This window comes from Diplotaxodon limnothrissa, linkage group LG11 (assembly GCF_057381915.1).
Source record: "Diplotaxodon limnothrissa isolate DT_005_m linkage group LG11, D_limnothrissa_male_GT1.1, whole genome shotgun sequence".
Lineage (NCBI taxonomy): Eukaryota > Metazoa > Chordata > Actinopteri > Cichliformes > Cichlidae > Diplotaxodon > Diplotaxodon limnothrissa.
In genome coordinates this window covers 18297240-18318701 of record NC_140606.1, presented here as the reverse complement: position 1 = coordinate 18318701, position 21462 = coordinate 18297240, and the positions used below count along the sequence as shown (strand labels likewise).

General features: G+C 40.3%; 1 protein-coding gene across 1 annotated transcript in view; it reads right to left on the bottom strand.

Annotated features, from left to right (window-relative positions):
* Positions 1-20322, bottom strand: part of sntb1 (syntrophin, basic 1) — a 35468-nt gene extending 15146 nt beyond the window's left edge. Inside the window, exons 1-2 of the mRNA XM_085366279.1 lie at positions 19692-20322; positions 5053-5290 (exon numbers count right to left, since the gene is read on the bottom strand). Of these exons, the coding sequence (XP_085222405.1) occupies positions 5053-5290; positions 19692-20235 (782 nt within the window). The 5' untranslated portion in view covers positions 20236-20322. The remainder of the gene's footprint in view (positions 1-5052; positions 5291-19691) is intronic.
* Positions 20323-21462: the final 1140 nt, after the last annotated feature.

Below are 21462 nucleotides of genomic sequence, written 5' to 3'. Positions count from 1 at the left end.
ATCTGTCCCTTGATTGCATGACGCAGGAATGGGGAACATAGGGAGGACTAGCAACGAAACCCATCCCACACACAAACAGCACAAGTGGATCTTTGGGTTCTCGCTACAATTTTGTAGGGTCTTTAACTTTTAACTCAGCATCTTAAGATGTTTTCATGTAAATTGGCTCTATAGAAATAAAACTGAGCTGAGCTGAAAAGGCTACTGCTCTGAATGCATGGCGTTACATAAGTGTGCTCCTGCATGAAAGAAGTTAAATCTCTCATTTGATCAAAGGGTAGTTGTCCTCGTGGGATTATCAATAGATTTAGCAAATATGTATTCAAGGTCTCTTCCATCATGCAGATGTGATCCAAGGATAGACTGTATGGATGTAGACACGGAGATGTCGTTCAGTGATTTTTTAAGCCTTGTTGTGAAACCCTGACTTGAGAATTTTAGCTATCTGCCTTATTATCTGTATTATAATTAACCTGTCTTCACCCAAAAGTAAACATCATTACTTTCTCTCCTTCTCCTGTCATGTAGTCCCCTTCTTTATTAACTCACTCCTTCTGAATTATCACTCCTGCTCATCACTGTCCCATCTTTCCTCAAATGCCAATCTTCTGAATCTTAGGCTTAAACACAGTTTAAACAGCATCTGCTGAAATGAAGAGAAAAACCTCAGATAGATGAACATTGCACTGAGTAAAGTAAAAGAAGATAAAACAGGCTCATCTATCACTTAATATAAAGCCATTTTATCACCCCCGAATCCTTAAAATGAAAAAAGAGTTTAATCTCACTCTGCAATCTTTAACTTCTGTTTATTATATCAGAACAGCCAAACTCTGTGAAACATCTAACTTTCGGGACAAATATGAACACCTCGTCAAACTTTTGCGGCTTAAAAACGACAACCTGCATTTCAACTTGGGCGTCCTTCTGTTTAAACATTTACCAAACATCTACTGGCAAGGTAAGGCTGGAAGTGAAGAAAGGAAAGAACTTTCTTGACTTTCTTGAGAGAAAACAGGTTAGTCAAGATAAATTTTGCTAAGGACTTTATCTGTGTCTGTGAATCTGCCCTCAAGCTTTATCAAACCACATAACAGTGTTATCTGTGTAAAGCTTAAGCTGCCTATGTCACTAGATGAGATATTGATCCCAGCTACTCACAAATAAAGTCAGCAAAGTTCAAGTCTGTCATGTTTTTTTTGTGTAATAATAAACTTCAAAATTAATGAACTTTAACCACAAGTTGTGTTGTTGTTGTTGTTGTGTAAAACACTCATATATGAGAAGACTAGATGATTGTCCCATGTGGATATAGCAGAATACCACTGAGCACATACCCCAAGGCCAGGTCCATGCTAATTAACTGCAACTTTTTTGTACTATTAGAGTCCTTCAGTCAGGCCTACTTTAGTCAAAAGAAGATAATTATTTCCAGTGGCAGTTTATGTCTGTGAGTATGGAGCCTCCCTGGACCTCCTTCCTGTCCTTTTACAAGGATATGTGGGAAGCAAAAAAGGACTCCTTACTCCTAGCACAGAAGAGAGAAGGAATCCACATTGACACAACACTGATTAGATCGCACAGAGCATGAGAAGGAGGAGCTGGGGTCAATGTTGGTTCCAAAGTGGCTTGCAGATGCAGTAGCAGTAGCCAAGCTAAATCAAATTTACAGCCCTTCATATTTGAGATTTGCCAATTAGATGTACGGAGACGCAAATAACTGGGACTCTAGACTCGGAGAGGGAAGGGTCGTGCCATGTGACAGGACAGCACTTTCTCCACAAATGTCACCTGTCTTTCCAGGGTTGAATCCCGGACCAAGTGACAAAATGCACAGTCTTCGGGCTTAGCCAATGCTCTACTAGCGTGGACAATCTGCAGGTACATGTGGAATGTTTTGTGCTGATCCTTGTCTTGCAAAGAGAAACCGCACCCTTTAAGACAGTGACAAACAGAAGATTTCTGCTTTGCTTGCTTCGGTTTAGTAATCATAACCAAATAAAGCAAAAACGCTACACAAGAAGATGTGAAATTAGTACCCTGCGGGCAGTGTACATACCAGGTAAGCATTGCAGACTAACACCAACAGGAGCTAAGTTAAGCTAACTTCAAGCCGGCTAACAACCGTGCTAATTAGCAGTAGCAAGCTAGTACGACTGCAGAATAATTACACGACTCTGAATGTAATTCTTTCTTTAGCTTAAATACTGGAATAACAAGTTGAGTATTACTTTGCAGACTGTCCCAACTAACATTATGCTCATTAACAGCCACTGATATAAATAAGAATCTTAAGTGACCCTGCTTTATTTTAGTACCTTGGGAAATACACACTAAGGCTGTGTCATATCATACCATCCCTGCTTATATCAGTATAAATGTTTATGTCATATAAAATTGTAATATTGCGAAATCAATGACATGTTGATGTCTTGCCTTTACATTTCCTAGCACAACAACACAAGCCCAAGCATGCTTGAGAGCAAGAACAGCATTATAGACTCCAATAACAATTTAAGAGCTAGCTTAATATATTAAGTGGTTTGCCTAAAAGATGTCAGACTTTAGCGCACAGTACTTTGCAAAATATGCAAGAAAACTGTTCCTTCTAAAGGTGGAAACAACCAATTTGTTCCACCACTTCAGGCAAAAACATGCTGTCGAGTGCAACTAGGGTACAAAGGCATGTGAGGAGGAGATGCTAACAGATGGTAATGTGTAACACAACCCTAAACAAATGATTCTACCAAGCATGTCTATAACTAGCACTCGCTAGTTACAGCCCATATTACAGGAAGAGCAAACAGTAGATGGAAATTACTGCTGTGTTTACATAATGGTAAAGAGAACTTAAGCAACTGGTTAAAAAGCAGAAGACTTCTAAGAAGACTTGAAAGGTTAAGTATTTGATTTTCCTACAGGATGTAAACTTTACAACATCCTGTAGGAATTTAGAGGTACAAACTTCTTTGTAGTTTACAGGAAGCAGACAAAAGAATATTTTGAAATGAACTTATTTTCTTTGATACTTATAAAAACAATGCTAATCATAATGAAGGTAAGTATCAAGCAGCCTTGCGTGTTGCCTTTATGCTTAATGTGGTACGAAATGTCTCAACAATTCAAACAACTGCAGCTGCAAGTGCAATGAAAAACTAACACTTCAAACTGAGAAAAAGTCAAACGAAACCAAATCTAAGCCGAACAATCTAAACACAGCTTCCACGATAAGCTGATACTGCAAAAGTTTAAAAAGTACATCGTGTTTCCAGCTGACAGAGAACCACATATTCTATCCACAGATGGCGTTTTTACTTTTCATTCTATTTTTATTAGATTTGTTTATTTTTACTGACTGATTATTTAGTAGATTTATAATGTTAAAGTGTTGTTGTAGCGTTTCCATAAAGACAGTTGCGACTTGGCTTTGATGTTTCCTTCATCATCTCAAGCTTTCAAGTGTGAGCTTCCACTTTCTCCCAGAATCATACATATGGAGAGGGAGGCAGGACTAGACGAGGCACAGAATGATAGGAAAACACTGACAATTGTTTAGAGGGCAAAAAGTAAAATATCAAGAGAGTGACAAGGATGGGAGGACAATAGAGACAGAAAATTGATTCAGATGGCAGAATACAAAGAGAGATGATGATAGAAAAGAAAGGTAGAGGAAACCAAGCAGACAAAAACACAAACAAGTATGAAAAACAGACATGAGAGAGAGCAAAGTATAAACAAGTAGGGAAGCAACACAGAAAGTGAGGCAGAGAGAAAGACAGCTAGGGCATAAAGCACACAAACTCTGATATCAAACGTGTTTAGAAAAGGAGAGTAAATCACTCTTATCTTCCCCCATGCTGTTTGAGTGGGCCATTGTCAAATTACCAACCAATTAGCTTGATGACAGCCCCTAACAGACCACCCCCCACTGACTGAGAATTAGCTAGGCAATACTTCAAAGGTTTGTCTTTAAGGAAAACTGAAAATGGATTTTAAAAACCCGTTACTGAGTAATCCCCACAGGACAGCTGGAGAAGGCTGCTTCTGTTCACTCACTGTGACATGCAGGAGCAGAAAACTAGTTAACCTTTAATTAACTAAAGTAACCAACGATCTTTTCTTTGTTTCTGTTAAATTCAATTTTATTTATACAGAGCCAAATCACAACAACAGTTGCCTCAAGGCGCTCTATATTGTAAGGTGAAATCCCTACCATAATACAAAGTAAACAGAAAACCCAACAATCATATGACCCCCTTTGAGCAAGCACTTCGGCAACAGTGGGAAGGAAAAACTCCCTTTTAACAGGAAGAAACCTCCAGCAGAACCAGGCTCGTGGAGGGGCAGCCACCTGCCACGACCGGTTGTGGTGGACAGGACAAAAGACATTGATAATAACTAATGATTAAATGCAGAGAGGTGTATAAATACATAGTGAGTGGAAAAGATGACTAAAGAAGAAACACTCAGTACATCACGGGAATCCCCCAGCAGCCCAGACCTCTTGCTGTGTAACTTTGGGAGGAGAAAGTTCTGAGGTGAACTTTCAAACATTTTCTAGTAACAAAGCCTGAAAGCTATGTCTGACTACAGTCACATGACAGACTTATACCCAACATATCTGTGTTGCAAAAAAGACGACAACAAACAGAAAAAACTGCACACAAAAAATAGTTCCAGTGACCCACAAACATAATATGAGCATCTTTTCAAGACAAACCTGGTGAACTATGAGCGCAAGAAAAAAAAGATACATTGTATCCACAATGGAGTTTCGTTTCACTCACCACTAAATACAGAATTAAGAATTTGAAAAAGCGCTGCAGGCCTGGCAAAACAAAATGTACAGAACATGTTAAATTAATAACAGTTTTGATTCAAGATCATATTACTCAGCCCAAGGTGGAACTATGTGTGTGGTTAATGTATGAACCTGAAGTCATTAAACAAGCATTTAAAAAAGCCCAGAGAATCTGCTCGTGTGTGTGTGTGTGTGTGTGTGTGTGTGTGTGTGTGTGTGTGTGTGTGTGTGTGTGTGTGTGTCTTCGCTACCTGTTCTCAGGGTCTGGTGTGGTCATGGCTCGGGTTACATAACACATCTTCAGTGGTATGCACCTCCTGTCACCGTTCAGAGACAAGGAGTGCTGAATCGTAGGACTTGGAGTTTCAGGTGAGGAGGTGACGGGAGGGCTGCTGAGACGGGGGGACTCGGGAGGAGGCGTCTCCCAGCCGATCTCTGACACGGGAGAGCCCTTTTTGACATATGGTGTGGCCTCACGCATATACTTGACTGGAGAGGAATAGAAGAAATACATTTTTAGTACACACAAAGCAATGATAACAATAAAAATTGAGCCACATGTTGAGATTGCAAATTATTTGTCGTCACGTTTGGCCATCTTCATAATTTTCTGTAGATAAAATGGTTCATATTTATATGCTATAGTGACGCCTATTTGTCTTTGCACACTCTAAACAGTATAAATGATTTAATTCGTATAAATATATATACTTTTACAAAAATACATATTAAAATGAAAAAAGGCTACATGTATAACAATGAGGCTGTTCTTTTGCTGGCAGGGTTGTAACCTCATTTAATACAAAGGCCAATTAAAATCCCAACACGTTTGACCTTACAGGCTTGCAGATACTCATAATGTAAAATCCATATGTGCTTCAGCAGCAATTAACAAACCTTGTTGTTTTGAAGGTAGTCTGTATCTGTCATAACGCAGAGGAAGGAAGTGAGGATACCACAAATGTTCACATGCACAGCCAACATTGAAACTGTTTTACTTATAATACCACTGAAGTGTTTGTTAAGCACAGACTTTCACGGGGCGGAAAAGTAATTTTCAGCAACATATCTGTGCGTTAATGATGCTTGTCAGAGACCCAGGAGGGTGTACAGATTACAGAAACTTGCCTCTGATAGTAATAAAACTTAGGACCACAAGTCTGTTTCGTGTCCGCATCATGCAGTGGCGGTTAATTAGATCGATTACAGCCTCAGACCTGCTGCGTCACGCCCTCACCATATATTTCCTGTGTGTAGTTTTACAATCATCTGTCCAATACGTTCTCGTTCACCCGTTAAAATCAGAAGGAAGAGAATCAAATCAGTTACTTTGCACATGTGCTCTGGAGTGCACGATAGAAGCCCACTTCAGATGCTCTCTCACTAAAATATTCAGTGTCCTCTGAATAATGTCATCTCTAAAGATGACTATTGTCCACAGAGTTTTCTGATAAAGCAATACACGTTTTGCTCCACAGACAGCAGGAAGCTCAGTGGAAAAACAGTGATACATGTTCCTGTAATAATTAAGTGGCCCTCTGCGCTGCCACTTGATAACAGTAAATGTCAACATGCCATTTAACTGCGGTGGTTTTTGTCAACAAAATCAAGTGCCTCTTCAGCTCTCAATAATTTGTTGAAACGTATTGATTTGCCTCATCGTCTCTGTTGCTGCTGGCAGCTCTGGCACCACTGAGTCACTTCAAGATCCACGGCCGACGCCGCTGGGCTATCTGAGAAACGCCAAATCCAGGAAAACACACAGCTTTACTTGTACGAGTCATACTGATGCTCATTTTAAATTCCACATGTCCTCCTCTTTGAGAGGAGGAGAAAAGAAGGCTGGAACCATGTTACAGTGAAAGACAGAAATAGGGAGTCGGAGATAAAGTGGGTGCACAGATTGCTTTCTATGTCCTGAATACGCTAAATCCTTATTATGGCCTGGATGTCTAATTGGCATATCTCGCAGTACAGCTGCATATAATTGGCATATGGCTGGTGGCATTTGTAATCCAGCATGTGAACTATTCTTGGTAGAAGCACTATTGAGCACTACGGGATGGTATAACAAGCCTAACCTCCAACCTGTAAATTAGGGATGATAGGCTCATAACACAGAGGCTCATAACACAGAGGAGAAGACAGGGATGATGTAAGAGTGTCCTCAATGGACGTACAGATACGATGTGATCTAATTGCACAGTAGAATAACCCACACAGTCAGATCAGATTAAAACAGCTTGAAAAAAAAAAAAAAAAAAAAAAAAGGTTGATACTTTTGTTGAAATCAAAGGACTGAATAGATCAAATCCAGCGCAGTCAAATAAGGACAACCACTTCTGCTTTATGTTAAGTGTGTTAACTCGAAGGATATTAATAAAAAAGGGAAGAAGCAAAAGTCTGAAAGACTGAGACTGACTTTTGTGATTAGACAGCAGCACAGAGACCATCTGCCTCATACTTTGTGTTGCAAACATCACAAATCTGCAGCAGAACATCAAATTCGTGACTTGTGGCGTTTTGCTGAAATTTTTCTGAGCATCTTAGTTCAGCCATTCCTGCACTGTGAGGATGCGTTTTGCTCCCTCTGCATTCCTTTAAATGTCAGTTTGAAAGTTTAGACTTGGTATTTGGGCTCAGGCTAAAAAAACAAAAACAAAACACATATATAATCACACCTTTCTAATGGGCCTACCCACAGCACTGTGCCTAAATCATACATCCTTAAAAAAATAACTGTGAAAGCATGTACACCACACAGAAACCACAAGACCTGCGGTTGATCAGCTAGGCGTCTTTTGCTCTGTGTCAGTTTCCGACGCTGGTAGAGAACGTGACTGTAAAGACAGCACGAAGCAAGATGAATCCATCTGCTGATTTTCAGACACAAACATGTGGCACAATCCTAACAACTTACCCGTTAATTTCACACCATACACAAAACCTTTATTATTATCTACCCAAACAGCTGATACCCTGGTTACAAATTTACAGTCCACTCTCTGAGCAGAAAAAAAAAGACATGCCACCTATCTACTATAAAAACATAATGTTTAGTTGATGATTTGCTTGCAGTTAACATCTACAAAGAATCCCCATTCCTAGAAATAGAGCTCTAAGTGTTTCCAGTGGAGGGGAAAATAAAAAGGGGTACAGTCCGTGCAGTCATTACACTGTAAGTGTGTACATCTGTGTGCATTCCCTTGGGTCGTGTTTCTATCCCATTACAGCGCCAGCTCTGCGCAATAACCTCAATAGCTGGAGAAGAGCTTGAAAAGGATAGGGCTCATACTACTGGAGCCATGAGAGGAGTCTATGAGCCGGTTTGCTGTTACATAAGTCAAACTAAAGAGATTCAAACGAGAGGCTACACTTCCCTATCTATTTGATTTTATTTTCCACTTTCCAGCTCATCCTTGCTCACCCATGTGCAGATAAATCTTTTTTTATTATTATTAGTAGTAGTAGTAGTAGTGGTGTGATTTCCATTCTCCGAGGTATTTTGCAGTTACAGCAGTCATTGATGCAGATGCCTCAATGCATCAAAACAGCTGTTCGACTCACCAGTGAAGTCATTGACTTCTTTTGATGATTCAAACGGTCTTCGCTTAATAGAAACTGTACACGATCCATTACTTACACATTTTTACAGCTGATGCACTCAATTTGTTCTTGACTGTTAGACCTTCACAATGAATACACAACGACAAACACACACTCTTCAGTCCGTCCCTCTTGACAAACACACACTCTGGTCTATAACATTAAGTGTAATTACTGTAGCTGTCTCATTGTCTCTTTTTTTATTTAATGGTCTTTAACGGTATTTAATGGGGTTTGAAGTCATTGCATTTACTACTATATGCTTCAAATGTACTTTCTGTTTTGTGAGAAAGTGCATCAAAGGAGAGAAAAAAAACACTCATTAAAGCTGCAGAAGTGAAAGTAGACTGGTAAAAGCTGGAAAGAGGCCAAACCAGACTAAAGAGGTAGAAAAAAAAAAGAGACGCTCCTCTGACTGTAGAATTGGGCCTTTTCCTCTTGTACCTGGATACTACAGCAACACAAAAGGCCCTTACAAATCCACCCTCGAGGCACCTTTTTGTAAGATGTTGGCCAATATTTCAAAGATTCCAATACTACCTTAACCGAACAATGTGTAGCAACTAACAGCAGGTTAAAGAAACGTGAAATGTGCATAGGTATGCTTACTCACTGACCATGAACTGACACCAAGTTCAACACTTTTCTAATCAACTTTCTGAAGAGCATATTTATATAAAAGACACCTGAAAGGCATTTGCTAAAATGTCACATTTTAAAATACCGCCGATGATGTTACAACACAAGAGATGTAGTACTAACAGATTAAAGAGTACTTCTATATGTAATACTGAACTTAATGATTTAGTTATCGTGCTATAAATATGAGTTAACCTGTGGGGATAGGTTAATTGATTAATCTAAATTGCCCATAGGTGTGAATGCGGCAGTGAATGTGAGTGCGAATGGTTGTTTGTCTCTGTGTGTTAGCCCTGCGACAGACTGGCGACCTGTCCAGGGTGTACCCCGCCTCTCGCCCTATGACAGCTGGGATAGGCTCCAGCGCCCCCCGCGACCCTGAAAAGGATAAGCGAAAGCGAATGGATGGATGTAAATATGATATTTACTGCAGGAGTGAGGGAATTTGGCATAGTGTAGTCTGAGTGATGCACAGTAGAGAGTATGAAAGAAATAAGAAAGAGAAAGGAGCACAAAAGGAGCGCTCAAAGACTTATTTGCCCAAAAAAAATGCAAATGTGCAGATGCAAATGCAGAGGATGTGGACACCACAGTGTGTGTTCAGGACACAAGAAACTTGCATTGAAATTACATTAAACATCAACCTGAATGTTAAAGATAACAAACCTACACCATTCGCACTCACAGGCAGGGATAGCTCAGTAGGTAGAGTGGTGGCCCCATGATCGGAAGGTCGGGGGTTCGACTCCACTGAACGGCTACCCTGAGGTACCCCTGAGCAAGGTACCGTCCCTACACGCTGCACTGGTGGCTGCCCACTGCTTCACTGGGTGAATGGGTTAAATGCAGAGGAACTATTTCCCTATGGGGACTAACACGCACACTTTACTTTACTTTTACTTTACTTACTTTTTACTTTCTTTACTTACTTTTTTTTACTTACTTTACTTTTTACTTTACTTTACTTTAACTTTACATTTAGCAGATATCATTATCAAAAATTTGAATTTACCTATAAAGCACTTCCCCTGAATTATGACAGCTAGCAACTTTAAAAAAAAACCAAAGCTTCAGAGGATGAAAGTGTGAGCAGGAGGATACAGTCACTTTGTGGGGTTACAAGTTTTGCATCATAAAGTTTGATCTTTCCAAACTCTTTTAGCTCAGATTCATGCATGCAGCTATCAAGTAAGGAGTGCAGTGAGTATTCAGCTTATTATTGTATAAAGGAAAACTGGTTAGCAATTCTAGGCTGATGTCTATAACATTGAGATGATGGAAGCTGTAGAAAACAAGAGAAATATGGTCACAGTTTAACTTCCATGCTTGAAGCGTAAAAACTAATAGAAATAACAGCTTCAAAATAGTGCCAGGTCACCTGCCGTAATCTCATGCATGCTTTCACTTTTCAAATACGACATTACTGCTGTGTTTAGACAAAAGACTTTGGCTATTTAAGAGGATTAAACGTATTACTGGGAGTTCTGTAGAGAGTACTGAAAGGACTACATTGACAAAAAGCCTATAAAAGATAATTAATCCACAACTACCTCCCTTCAACAGCGCAAACAATAAAGCACAAAATAACTTGTGAAACCCTGACAACTTGTGCGGTAATGTTAACCAGCCATTCAGCATGACCAAGGACTGGGCTTTCAGTTTGGTCTTGGCTCAGGAATCACCTCCACACACAGAGACAGTGAATCAGCTGAGGCTGAAAGATGTTCTTCCAGATGACACATTTTGTGCCATGACGTTTGGAAGAAGAAGACGACGACTCGGTGTGATTAAGGCCTCACTTTCCAGCTCTGAAGTGGAAACAGTGCAAATGACTTATATGCAGACTATGTCTTAAAACAGCAACACACGATTCCTCCAACATGTATTTCCTCAGATCCTGTTTTTACAGTGGTAGAAAATGATTTTGAAGACACTAAGACAATGATAAAAATAAATAAATAAATGCATATAAACTGGATTTGCGGGGGGGGGGGGGGGGGGGGGGGTGTCTATCAGAGACAGGATAAAAAACTTTCATCACAGGGCAAAGGTAACTGCGCATCTTTTTACTAATTTACAGATACTTGTTCATCTAAGGCAGGAGTTGACAGCCTTTACTATCAGAAAAACAATTTTTGAGACACTTTAACCAAATAAATCTATAAAACATGTTAACATGTCTCCCTTTAAAGCACTGTAGATACGAAGCAACGCAGGTAAGTATGAGTCCCATCTGTTTTGGTGTAATTTAGTCAAATTTAAAGTGCTGAGTTTAGATTGACAATGAATAAAATACAATCCCAATAAGATCCCAGTAGCTTAAAAATTCAATTAAATTTTGAACAAACTCCAGCAAGAGCACACCAATACACCGACAGTGTTGGGAGTGAAAGCAAAGTTAAAACAAGTTTGTTCACAGGCTGTTAAATTGAAGGCTTTTCTCTGCAGCATTTAGTTTTGGGGGGATTTGGAATCCATAGGTAGGGGGACTCAAAAATAGTCACACAGGCTAGACATATGTATAGGATACACATCCTGCTCTGTCACTTCAACCCTTTTGCTGTCCTTCACTGCATTCATGAATCTTCTCTGTTGTCTTCCTCTTTTCTTCCATTGTACGATATATGCACTCTCTCTATTTCAGGTAGTTTCACTACTACCAATTAAGAATAGCTTGAAGCAATATTTGATAGAAAATTTAAATAATACAATAAACAACCGTTAATTAGTATCGTATTACTGTTCATACAATTTTTTTGGATCCACTAGAGAGCTGCATGAGGCTCAGGAGCCAAATGTTTGAGACGCCCACTGCCACCGCATAGCAGTGGTCAAAGTGCAGGATTTCCCCTTAAACTGTTCTAATACTCACATAAACAGTACAACAACTCTAAAGAGAGCCTTTATCTAAAAATCGACAAATATTGTTTGCCGGTAAATTAACTTTCCATTACTCACTAAAGCGACACATATGACAAATATTTCATTAACAGGAATCTCTAAATTAGAGCTGTATTCTACATTTTCCCCCGTTTCCACAAATGGCAACACAAACAAGTAGACCTACTAAAAACCAAAACCACAGACTGAGCAGATGGTGGGTTTGACAAAAGCCTACTGCCTCATACGTTCAACAGAAGTCTGCGATGCTGCATGACTAAGAGACTCTAACATGTGTCATTTTTGTTCACTCCTTTAAAAATCCTAATGTAAGGACTAAATTGATGTGCTTCTTCTCCACTATAATAAAAAAAAAAAATCTATTTTGTCCTCACAATCACAAGGAAACTAGGCTAAAATAAACATAATGCACATAAACACAATGATTACACCTGGAGAAAAAAAGTTTTTGTGTTTTTTTCCAAACAAAACCAGCCGGAAAAACAGATGAGTGTCAGCGCCGGGTCGCTGCTTTTGTTTTGTCTCTATAAAACACTTGCACAGGAGAGGAATGAATGATTCAATCTATTATCTCCACCGCCACAACCACGAGTACAACGCCACAGTTGCTGTTATTATCATCACAGTCATCCGCTCTGAGTCAGCCTCCACAAGCTGTATTGAAGGAGATGATATTTTCTCTAATGACATAAACAGTCAGCTGGTAGACACGCTGACTCGCGCTCTTCTCTTTCCACACACACTCAGCCATATATCGACTCTCACTCGTCTAGACAACAACGCTGATGATTTAAATTGATGGCACGCACGAATGCACACAAACAGGCAGATGCTCATTCAGACACGCACGCTGCATCACACTGCTGACAGCAGCACGCACACATGCACGCACACACACTTCCAGATGTCAGGTGATGACAGCTTTGGCTTGTTAAAGGCTCAACAGGAGAGCTTACAGGACACCGACTCATTTCCCGTGGCTGAAGTGAAGTGTGGCAGGTGTTCTATTGTTTTCTGACTTTTTATTCTTAACATGCTCTGCTTCCAATGGGAAGGTTGCCAATATTTGTTTGCATGCACTCAGCTGCGTGCAATGGTTCCGTCAGTAAATATACTATTAATTAAAATACAAAAAAATACTACCAATTAAACTTGTTAAATAGGAGTTGTGTGTCTTTATGGTGCCCTTATGTAACCCATTATCTGCATTTATTTAGATAATAATGTTTTTGTAGGGTGAACAGTTGGTCCTCAACTTAAGAAAACAAACACTTTTTACTTGTGCTGCATTCATTTAACACAAGTACCGTGTGTATAAAATCTCTTTTGAGGTTCTCCTTTTCAAGCAATCAGCCAAAAAAAATGAAGTTTTCTCCACAGACTGTATTTAAAAGATGAACAAAAGGAAGGAACAGATCAAGGGGAGTACCAGAGGACACTGCGTACCTCTGTGGTAGTGGCGTATTAATCATAAAGTAGCCATAGCCTCAACCATACCCTGCTTTACTGTTTGTTTTACTCACAAAGAGATAGTTTGTTCACAGAGTACAAACAGCTTCAACTAACAAAATATTCATGAATCCTGGGTTTGTGCACATGCACTGCGGACTTCTATGCAAGCTGACTTATTTTGCAACCAGTGTGCCACTGGTTGCAAAATAAGTCAGCACATTCAGGGGGAAAACAGAAGTGAAATGTGTGAATCAAACACCGGGGCAGCCACTTTCTAAATTAAGATCTGCACCTATTTGCATAGGACTTGTTTTGATCTGACAAAAATTCACTGATCCGTTTTAATCAGGAACTGCATTTTTGGCTACAAACAAAGCACTCTGAATAAATACTAAGCATTATTTGCTCAAGTGCAGAATATAAATATTGTGCTTGCCAGACTAGAATTTATGCTTCTCCAAACAAGGTGACAGGCAAGAGTGAATTAAAAAAAAACATTAATCTCGATGTTGATGACCAGTTGTAATAAACGACTGATCTAAAGGGAAGATTTTCCCCAAACTGTCCCAATTTAGTAGAAACTGACCTGTCTCTCTACATGCACTCGTGTTTCTTAGACTGAGGTTCTGCCCACTGCACTGCAGTGGGTAATAAGACTTGTTAGAGAAGATGTAAATGTTCCTTATAAGCTACTTGAAATGCTCAGCCTGGTGGATAAACTGAAGCCAGACACTGGATGATGCTACAAAGATGAATTGAGGGATCACTGTAGCTGCAGGGACACTACTGATATGTTAGGCAAGCTTTATGATGAAATACACAGTTTAATGTTACCTGCTAGTTCAAGTCAAAATGACTGCTCTATTAGCCATGTAGTCAGGTGTTGATTAATATCAGGTTAAAGCTGTTAAAGGGTGAACAGGAAATGCATCAGGATAAAGGAGTTTATATTTATTACATCAAGATCTCCCATTAAAAAAAGACAAAACCTAAAAAAAAGAAATACCACATAGACAAACCAGAGGATAAAAATTAAGGAGCGAACAGAACAATTATTCTAAGACTCTTTATACCTCTAGTAATTACAGTTGTGGTCAGAAGTTTACATACACTCATCACAAACATGTCATTTTTGGCTTTTAATGACTTCTTTGAACTATTTTTTCAGGTTGGAATGATTATATAACATGTATCTTTAATGACTTTAAAAACATGAATTGGGTGCACAACGTTGAATTTATGACATGTAAATCGACTGGTTTCCTTGCATGGACCAAGCTTTAAAGCCAGTTCTGAAATGTTCAATAGGGTTGGGGTCGATGCTATGCGAAGGCCATTCCAGAAGCTTAATGTTGGCCTGCTTTATCCTTTCCAAAAACCAGTTTTGATGTGTGTTTGGAATCTTTGTCCTACCCAGTTGTGTCCATGTTTCAACCATCTAGCTGCTAATTTAAGGTGAAGCTTAAGAATTTCACCTTAAATTATTTATTATTTCACTATATCAAATGTGCAGTAACAGCAGCAAAAACAGTGCATGATGCTACCAACACCATGCACGACAGCTTGTACAGTATTCTTAGATTACTGTACAAGCTAAATGTACAAGCATAGCTCTTGTCATTGAGGCCAAACAGCTCAATATTAGTTTCCTCTGATCATAAAAATATTGATTTTGATTTTTCCATGATGATATGAACTGTGATAGTGATAGTGTAAAATTTGTTTCGCTTGTGGACAGTGCAACTGGTGTCCCAGCAGCTCACAGTTCATGGCAGGCTGGTTGGTTCCTGGGTTTTCTCCTCTCACCTGAGGCTGACAGTTTGGGTCTTCTTCCAGACCTCTACAATTCTCCTTAGATCTTCACTCTGTTTCTTGGTCTTTTGCACTGTTCTGAGTATTGGTCAGTCCAATGAGCGCTGTCAAAAAGAGACTACTGGTTGTAGTCAACCATGATCACAAACAAGAAATTAATAAGCCTTGTCAAGTTAGACGACCTTCGGCACCACTAATTAAAAGATTTAAGTATATGTAAATATACATTCATGCCCATGATGAGTGGATGGAAGCTTCTGAGAATTGTTTAACTGTTATTAAGTCATTTTTAAACATCTCAAAGTGTTGGCAGCTTCTAAAAGAGTCAAGTTAATAGAACATCCTATTGCTCTGAGGTCAGTGAAAAGTCAATTTAGATTGTTATTTATAATGGCACTTTTATAGTCTTGCTGATCCCTTAAGACACTTTTACACTACAAGCCACACTAAGCCCTTCCCACAGGTGTTCACACAGCTCTTTATCACACACACATGCACACAATAACACCAGTGGATGCATTGTGGAGCAATTTGGGGTTAAGTATCCTGCCATAGGACACTTTGATATATAGATCAGAGGAACCAGGCATCGCACCAGCAACCTAGTTACATAATTACTCCAATTTACATCTTAGCTGTAATCTGACATCAGGAGTAATATATTTATCCTTAATTTCACTTGATGACTCATCACATGAATACTTAAATTAATACATATATGTCTTAAAATAAATAATCTGTTTTGCCACCTACCATCTATTATAGGGTTAAACTATTCTGTTATATTTACAGAGACGAGTGAATTGACGTGTTTTTCTCCAAAAGAATTCTTCTCATGTCTTTTCATCTTAAGCATCTTAAGCTGAGGCATGAATCAACTTTAACACCCACATGATTGGACTGAAGTGTCAATCATCACTGCATAAAAACATTTAACAAAAAGAAAACATAAGAAAGAAAACAAAGAACACAGTACAGGGACCATAAAATTCTTATTGTAGTTAACGTTGAGAGGTAAAAGGGTTCACATCCGTGATGTTGCCACGCAGGGTATTTCAGAGGTTTTCTATAGAGCCCTGATGATGCGAGAGGAGGCAGATTAAGACCTATGTTTGCTGACGGAGGGCACGGGAGAATCCCTCAGTGTCATTTAAGGGCTCAGTGCACTTCAAGCAAACTGTCTGATAAAATGTGACATCCGATCACGTCTAAAAGCAAAAGTGTGTTGGAGAAGAGTCAAGTGAAGGGAGGTTTATTTAGAAAGCACATTTACAGTGGTAGACAAATAAATAACGCAAGACCGAAAAAACAAACACTTGCCATCCAGCACCCCACTGGTTCAAATCTGTGGAAGGACTCTGTGTCTGTTTGCGGTCTTTATCTGTACAACATGAATCATTCAAACGGGTAAACAGTGTTCCCTCAAAGGCATTCATGGTATTCCACTCAGTGTTGTTAAAGTGAACAAAAAAGAAGCTTGTGAACATGAACCCTGCCTTCTTTCTCACCTCTGCACACCTGTCCATTAGCTCTTTTTCAGTAGACATGCCATAGGACAAGTAAAGGTGTAAACAATAAAAATAATGAATGGTAAATTCCATGTAGCCGCCTGTTTCAGGGCCCTGGTATTTCTCATGCAGCTATAATTACATATAGGATTATTTTTCTTATGCTTTGCTTTTCTTGCTGTGACATGTCAAAATGTCTTCTGTGAACACAGCGCGCTACAAACCAAAACTCTGGCCTTTATCATGGTGACCTGCCGCAAGCGGTTATTTAAAGGTGACCAATTAAACTGCGTTCTAAGCTGATCTCGTTTGCAAACAATCTTGAGTGCAAACATCCAGCTGCACTGCACAGCAAAGGCAGACACTCCAAGTTTAAAGTGTAAAATTAGTGTAAAATTTGTTTCACTTGTGGACAGTGCAACTGCTGTTTCAGCAGCTTACAGTTCATGGCAGGTTTGGTGGTTCCTGGGTTTTCTCCTCTCATCTGAGGCTGACAGTTTGGGTCTTCTTCCAGACCTTGGCAAAGTGGTGACAGATCTGAAACTTGTATTTACATACAACTGCTTGAAGTTTTTAAATGTCTCCAAGAAACCTTCCAAATTTGTGTAAATCTACAATTCTCCTTCTTAGATCTTCACTCAGTTTCTTGGACGTTACCACTGTTCTGAGTACTGGTCAGTTCAATGAGCGCTGTCAAAGAGAGACTACTGGTTGTAATCATGATCACAAACAAGAAATAATAGGCCTTGGCCTTGTCAAATTACCGATAACGGTGACAGATTAGTGTTCTAAGTGGACCTCGTCTGCAAACAATCTTGAGTGCAAACATCCAGCTGCACAGCACAAGGCAGACACTCCAAAAATAAAATTCTGTGGCACAAACTTCGACGATTGTCTCTAAAGGTGCCATTTGTTGATCGGTCCTTCAACAGACCACCATAACATTACCGGTTGCGGTTGCTAGGAGTTTTGTGGTGCAGAGCCTTTACTGATCTCCTTATAGAGATTCCCATTTGGTTTGTCTGACTGCATACTGAGCAAAGAACAGAGCCTACCGAGAGTCTCTGAGGACTCTTTAACTAAAGCAGGAGGCTCTCTGACATCAGGGCTTGTTCTCAGTGGGTCAAACTGCTGCCCTCTCACAGCTGTGTGAAGCGGAGGGAAGTAGCTGCTGCCTATTTTCAGACATATCTGTCCTTCGTAATGAGTTTCCAAGATGCCTTGTCTGTGCTTTAGTAAAGGATACACAGATTACAAACATCCACGTACAAATCCTTTGCACATTTGCAGACAAATTGCACCAGCACACTCTATTCCCACGGGACAGGTACGATCTCCTAAAAGACACATCAGATGTTTTGTCTTGATCTCTTTCCTCATATGATACAGTCTGCCTCTCTCAAATCTTTTCAAGGTGGCTCCCACTCAAGAATAAAATAAAATGGTGCTGATATTTAGGTTTGACATATCACTATTCATTCGATTTTACTTTACATTTGACTAATTGATGCCATTTTGTTGTGCAACACCTTCATGTGTTACCCAATTTCTCACGTGCAAATTATCTCTCTTAAATAGCAGTTACTGTGAAAATACTAACCCTCACAGTAATCTTTATTTCAGCCTCTTTAAACCTCTTGTTAACTGTCCTTCTGTTTCAGTCTCTCATCCACTCAGTCTCCCATTAAATGCTCTTATACCCCCTCATTTTTCTCTCTCTTCACCTTCCTCTGCTCCGATCTCCTCTGCCCTTCTTTCAGATCGTGATACAGTTTTCAGCTGGGACCAGCATGTCCCCATGAGGAGTGTGATCACCGTGTTTGTGTATCTGAGATGAGAGAGAGTCGTGTGCACATGTGTATGGGAGAGAGAGAGAGAGAGACACTTTGTTCTCATTGTCTTGGGTCCAAGAGTCCTCTTAGGGACAGGAATGAAAGAACTGAGAAGTAGGCACTTATGTGCAACAGTTTCCTGTATGAAGGAATGCATGTGCGTGTGTGTGTGTGCACGTGTGTCTGTGTGTAGTAAAATGGTCTTCACCTTTCTCAGTGTGGCTACCCACAGCCTAATCTTGATCTACATCTTGATATTTTAGCTGAAAGCAACTGTAAAAAAAAATGAACAGGCTGCACATTTGAGGAAGCAAAAAAGGCCAGAGGAAGGGAAAAGATATGAGTTTGATGTTGCATGATTGTCCCATGGCACATCTAGTTGCATAATACCTATTTCCTTAATCTCAATTATTCTTTTCTGCAAAAGGCAATCAGTCTGTAACCTGTTTCCAAATTATGTAATAAAACAGCACCAAATGCCAGTGTTGTTCAAGACTAAGGTGACTGCAATCTAATTTGATATAAACAGGGTGAATTAATATCGGCTGCTGGAATAATATTTACTTTCCCAGGTATGACAACCAGCACCTCTCTTCTTTAATGTAAAATAAATTACATCCTACAGCAGAGGTCAAAGTGGAAGCAGTGTTTTTCCCGGTTCTTTTCTTTTTTCCTGCACATTCTATTAATGTAACAAGTGAGTGACAAGTGACTGTAATTAACTGGAAAGTAGAAAATAAAAAATGTGTCTAATGGACATGATCGAGAAACCTGAGTCTAAAAAGGCAACCATGTGGAGCCAGAGGTTCTTCCGACATTACCGGTGTCATTCAGTGAAGGAGCACTGCTCTCCTCACGTCTTTGAGTGAGTCTATGGGCATCCCAAAAATATTACGCAACATTTGAGAAACTGACACACAAACTGATGTGGAATATGTTACACTTAGCTCTTACCGTCGGGGTACGCTTTTCACTCATTCACTAAATAAAATCTGTACTTGCACAAACACTCACAGGGGCTTCCAAAAAACAACCCGTAATCTAGTCAATCAATAAAAGGTTCCCCGACCTCTACCTCTCTTTCAGGTGTTCCTCTAATTCTTTTATCCTCTCACATGCCTCCTCTCCAGTATGCCTTACCTTCCAGAGTCACCTCTTTCCCGGCTCGTTTCAACGCCTGCACAGCCTCGTCGTGGGTCGCGTCCCGCAGGTTCATACCGTTCACGGACAGGATCGCGTCCCCCACATACAGAGACTGGGTCTGGTCCGCAGCGAGCCCCTTGAATATTTTACTGATGAGGATGGGCATCTTATTCTCCTTCCCCCCTTTGATGCTAATCCCGAGTCCCCCGACTTCCTGCTTGGTCACCTTGACGCACCGCTTTTTGTTGGCGATCGCTTCGGGTACCCGCTCCGGGAGGTCCGTGAACGCGGTGCGCACAGTTTGGGGGCCATTGTTGGAGTTGGTATTACTGTTGTCATGGTAAGATCCGTTGGTAACGCCGTTAGAGTTGACATTGTCATCGACACTCTCGTTAACGTTGCTCTCACAGCTTAACGTGAGCGCTTCCTCGTTCAAGTTGACCAAAACTTTGTGCCACTGCTCTCGCACCAAAACCTCCACAAATCCACTTTTTTGCACTCCAGAGCCAATCGGAACTCCAGTCGCTACTACCACCGCCATCTTTGGAGCATTTCTGTAAAAAATCACATGTGATTTAGTTCCCAGTGCGCTCGCAAGTTCCACCCTATCTCACCCGGGCTGGACTTTGCCCCCTCTGAAGTTTTCTGCAGGACTTATATCGAGCGTCCCGTCCGACCAGCCCGAGCTCTTTCAGCGCAAACTCCCCCTCCGCTCTGCCTGCCCAAGATCCTATCTGCTGGGTGGAGTTTTCCTCCCCCCGCCGTCAGCCGATCCCATCTCCAGATCCCGCTTGTACAAAATGTGTACATCATTTGCCAACTTCTTGTAAAACACGCTAACCACAGAGGTAAACAAACACCGGGAAGATTAGGCAAAAATTCACTTCTCATCTATTCCAGCTAATTCAGAACCGACAAGACTACCATGATATGTGCCTACACTACTGTCATGTTAGAGTGGGCTTTACGAATCTTTTACACTGGCAGGAAAAGAAAATGTAATTTGTGGAGTAGAATATTTTTGTTTTGTGCGCTCTTGGGTAAGATGGAACTGAAGTCACGGAAAATTTGCATTTTTTTCCACGGCGCTAGATTTTTAAAGACATATTTAAATAATATTAATAATAAGATGAATCATATATATGACTAGAACTAATTTCCAGTCTTTCAAGTGTCTAGTGGGTTCCAGTCTTCTACGATAGCCCGTTTTTCCGTGGGTGAAGTGAGAAGGTTTTACGCGCGTACAGGAATGCGCCTGTGCGGGTTTTGTTGTTTCGAAGAACGAAAGAAGAGAGGGAGCACGTTTTTCTCTGAAACTCTGTCAAGGAAGGCCTCCCTCTAAGGCTTTGCTTTGTCTACTATTATCAAAGGACGTCCTTACGCCCTGTCAATCACACACGATCCAGAAAGCTGAAAAAAAAAAAGTCAGTCAGCTCAGACCTTGAGAGCGCAGCTGGAGATGTCAGCATAGTGACCGGAGCTTCTCGGAGCATCGCTGGTCAGGCGGACCTTTCTTCACAGGCTTAACCCCTGTGTTCAAGTCTAGTGAGTGACTGACATTGAGGCTGAGACAAAATCAGTTTCATCTCATCACCAACTCCTGACTGCGTGTCAGTAAAAGCTGGAATACTGAGAACAAGAACAATGTTTAATGTAAACGTCTTTAGCTCCGCAGCTGTCTGGCTGTGGATATTACTCACAGCTGCTCAAGTGCTGAAACGTGCTGAAGTAGACCACAGTGTTACACTAAACTATTAGAAATGTTGCT